This window comes from Eschscholzia californica, unplaced genomic scaffold (genome assembly GCF_041429995.1).
Source record: "Eschscholzia californica isolate CP2 unplaced genomic scaffold, dmEscCali1.0.p SCAF_6, whole genome shotgun sequence".
Classification (NCBI taxonomy): Eukaryota; Viridiplantae; Streptophyta; class Magnoliopsida; order Ranunculales; family Papaveraceae; genus Eschscholzia; species Eschscholzia californica.
Window position 1 is genome coordinate 21,602,255 of NW_028238483.1, and position 3,338 is coordinate 21,605,592.

General features: G+C 38.9%; 1 protein-coding gene across 1 annotated transcript; it reads right to left on the reverse strand.

Annotated features, from left to right (window-relative positions):
- Positions 1 to 865: 865 nt before the first annotated feature.
- LOC147532437 (uncharacterized) lies at positions 866 to 3,100 on the reverse strand. Its single transcript, XM_086649951.1, has 4 exons — positions 2,950 to 3,100; positions 2,475 to 2,827; positions 1,815 to 2,183; positions 866 to 1,324 (listed from the first exon to the last, which is right to left on the reverse strand). Exons 1-4 carry the CDS (start codon positions 3,098 to 3,100, stop codon positions 866 to 868), a joined length of 1,332 nt encoding a protein of 443 aa, XP_086506077.1.
- Positions 3,101 to 3,338: the final 238 nt, after the last annotated feature.

Consider the following 3,338-nt stretch of genomic DNA (forward strand, 5'->3'; position numbering starts at 1 on the left):
ATGAGCGCAAAAAGTAAATGGGGGCAAAAAAAAGTCTGAACAAAATTGAGTGCCAAAACGTCAGTTGGTTACGAATTAAGACTAAAATCATGAGTTATTTACAAATTAAGGGCAAAAAAGAAATTATCCTTTCGAAAGGCCAGTTGAAAAATTCTGAAAAAACAATACTTTACGAGGGAATCGACCCTTACCCTCACGTGTTGCTGGAGCAGCCTTTACCATCCGGGCTATCCACCTTTAGTCATAGCGTTTAGGTCCAGAGAAATTAGAGCCAATCCAGACTCTAGCCAGGGTTTTGCTTCTTCGTCCAGATCTGCCACTGCGCGCTATGGTAGAAAAGTGGGATAGGTTACTCTTTCAACTAAAAAAAACATAGGTTACTTTCTATTTGGGTTAATTTTTTTAACGAGCATTATTTTTAGTCTCTTGCTTTTTGAAAATTCAAAATTGTTTTTTTTCAGAACCATCAGTTACATTAAACGGTTAACATTTTTGTTTCTGTAATTTTCCTTCTTCCAACCATGTATTCTCACTTATATATTTTATCTTCTTCGACATCTGAAAAGTGGTCGCCAACAACCGACCTATCGACGACCAACTGCCACGACCTTCGTGAATTTTTTTAATTCAGTTAGTAACATATATGTCAAGAATAGAGATAGGATTCACATTTTACGTTGTTGATAAACGAGTATACGCTACTGTAGAAACATAGTTTGAACTTTCTTTTTCTTTTTGACAAAGAAACTTAACTTCATTTTTTTTTAGGGAAACCCAATAATAAAGATAACCAAACAATACAAGAATACAATAAAGGACTGGAAAGAAAATTGTTAACCACTGAGGGACTAAAACAAAAAAAGAATCAAGGTGACGAAGCCAGAGTATGAGCTAGTTGGTTGGCGTCTCTGGAGATGTAGGTAACCATCACCTCCTTGTCCCTTATTCTTCCACGTGTTTCCTCTATCTGTCTGAGAAGGCGCCACGGGATGTTATCCAGATCGTTGTTTAGATATCCAACGGTCAATGAGGAATCACTCTCCAATATATAATTCCTTACGCCGAGTTGATCCCCTAAATCTAGCCCTAAAATAGCTGCCTGAATTTCACTGTGGAGAGCTGAGATAGGAGCGAAATCTTTCCTTGAAGAAGAGAGTACTTCCCCTGTTGATGATCTAGCTACAGCTGTCGCCGATCCTCTATCATTTGTAAATCCTCCATCTACATTGATCTTGATGGTTCCTGGACTAGGAGGGATCCATATTTCTGTATGTCGATCTGAAATAGAAGTCGAAGTTGCGGAAAGGCAGGGAGAAAAGCATACCTGAGTTCACGAAGAGTTGATTGGTGGATTTGATACAAGTTTGGTTGAATATCATTGAAGTAGAGATTGTTTCTAGCTTTCCACCAAAACCATAACAGATAAGTATAATGGATCCATTCTTTTTGCTTTCTATCTCCTTGTCTAAGAATGTTTTTAAGGGTGTCTATAGGATCACTGGTTATGATGTTTCTGAGGTTGAGATCCAATAGGTCGATAAGCATAATAAATTTTGGACAGGAACCAAAAAGATGATTTATGGTTTCTATTTCATTATGACAAAGAAAACATGTCTGATTTAAAGTGTTAAGTCTGATGCCTAGGTTACCTAACACGGCAAGTCCATTATGGAGTAGTCTCCATATAAACATTTGGATTTTAGGAACCATATCAGATTTAGACAACAATTTAGTCCAAGGAAAGTCTGTGATTGAATCATGTAAAAGAGGTATATATCTGAAAGAAGCATAATAGGATTTAGAGGTAAACTTACCTGAGGGGATGGCATCCATATTAATCTATCCATGCATCTGTTGTTTGGTAATTGTATACTTTTAATAGCATTGGCCGTATCATTGTCAAAGTATTGATGAAGTATAGATACTATCCACTGGTTTGATTGTTGATCTATTAGGTCAGAGACCCAATAAATGTTTGCTGGAAGTGGGTTGTGGAAAGTTGGCATAATATTTGGACGATTGGGGACCCATGGGTCCTGTTGAATCTTTATACTCGATCCATCACCAACAAGCCAAATTAAGTTGCTATGCATTGATTCTCTGATCTTGACAATTGATTGCCATGGAGTTTTTGGTCTGGTTGAGTTGCTAGGCCAGAAGTCATCCAATTGAAAGTATTTGCCCTTTAGAATTTTGACCCACATTGAATTAGGGGTAATGAGCAACTAAAGAGTCATTGACTAGTTCAAGTGACCGTACTCCTAGACCTCCATCTTGTTTAGAACTGGTAATGAGGTCCCAGTTGATAAAGTGAATCTTCCTTTCATTAACATTATGTCCCCACCAAAATGATCTTTCAAACTGTTCCAGTTTATGAATCACTGTTTTTGGGATTTTTTTTTTAGGCTAAAGGGGTAGGTACAATAGGAATTAAGGACTGATTTAATTAGGGTGGTTCTCCCTGCTTGTGAGACCAGTTTATTCTTCCAACCAGCTAGCATTTTGTTGAATTTTTCGATTAACCAATCATAGCTTTGAATTCTATTACCAGGTTTAAGGATCAAAGCTCCCAAATATTTGGTGTGGTCCATCATGAGTGGCGCAGTCAATTCACGAGTGTAAGCATCCATCATGGCATTAGGGACTCCAGGTCCAAAGTACAAGGAGGATTTATCCAGGTTAATAGCCTGACCCGAGAAGCTGGAGTAGCAGTTGATGATGGAAATGATGCCTTGGAGGTTTTCAGTAGTAGCATTACCAAAAGGAATGAGATCATCAGCGAAAAGGAGATGAGAGATGCGAGGGCAATTATTATTGACTTTGTAACCTGTAAAAGAACCTTGAGACTCATGTAAAGATATTAGTAGAGACAGTGATTGAGCCATGAGGATAAAACGTAGGGTGATAGGGGGCACCCTTGCCTTAGTCCTCTGGTAGGCGAAATATTACCATGGAGCCCGCCATTGATGTGGATATTAAAATTGACAGAAGTGACACAGTGCATGATAAGGCCTAAAATCGGGCCTTGGATACCAGTCGCCAAGAGTATAGTCTCAAGGAATGACCAATCGACCCGGTCAAAAGCCTTAGCCATATCCATTTTAAGAGCAAACCCCCCTTTCTTGGCTCTAGAAATGTGCATAGAGTGCAAGAGTTCTTGAGCAATAATGTTGTTATCTAAAATTTAGCGGTCTGGAACGAATGCATTTTGGGTCCAGCTTATGCAATTTTGTAAGTGGGGTCTAATACGATTGGTTAGGATTTTAGTGATGAACTTATACACAGTACAGGGCAATAGGCCGGAAATCTGTGGCTCTACTCGGCGACCGAATCTTGGG

Bases quoted from the DNA above. Each gene is read 5' to 3' on its own strand.
- LOC147532437 (XM_086649951.1), bottom strand. From the start codon at position 3,100: ATGGATATGGCTAAGGCTTTTGACCGGGTCGATTGGTCATTCCTTGAG. The intron at 2,828-2,949 runs GTAATATTTCGC...GTTCTTTTACAG, and splicing joins CATCAATGGCGGGCTCCATG to GTTACAAAGTCAATAATAAT. The intron at 1,325-1,814 runs GTAAGTTTACCT...TCGTGAACTCAG, and splicing joins TATGGATGCCATCCCCTCAG to GTATGCTTTTCTCCCTGCCT.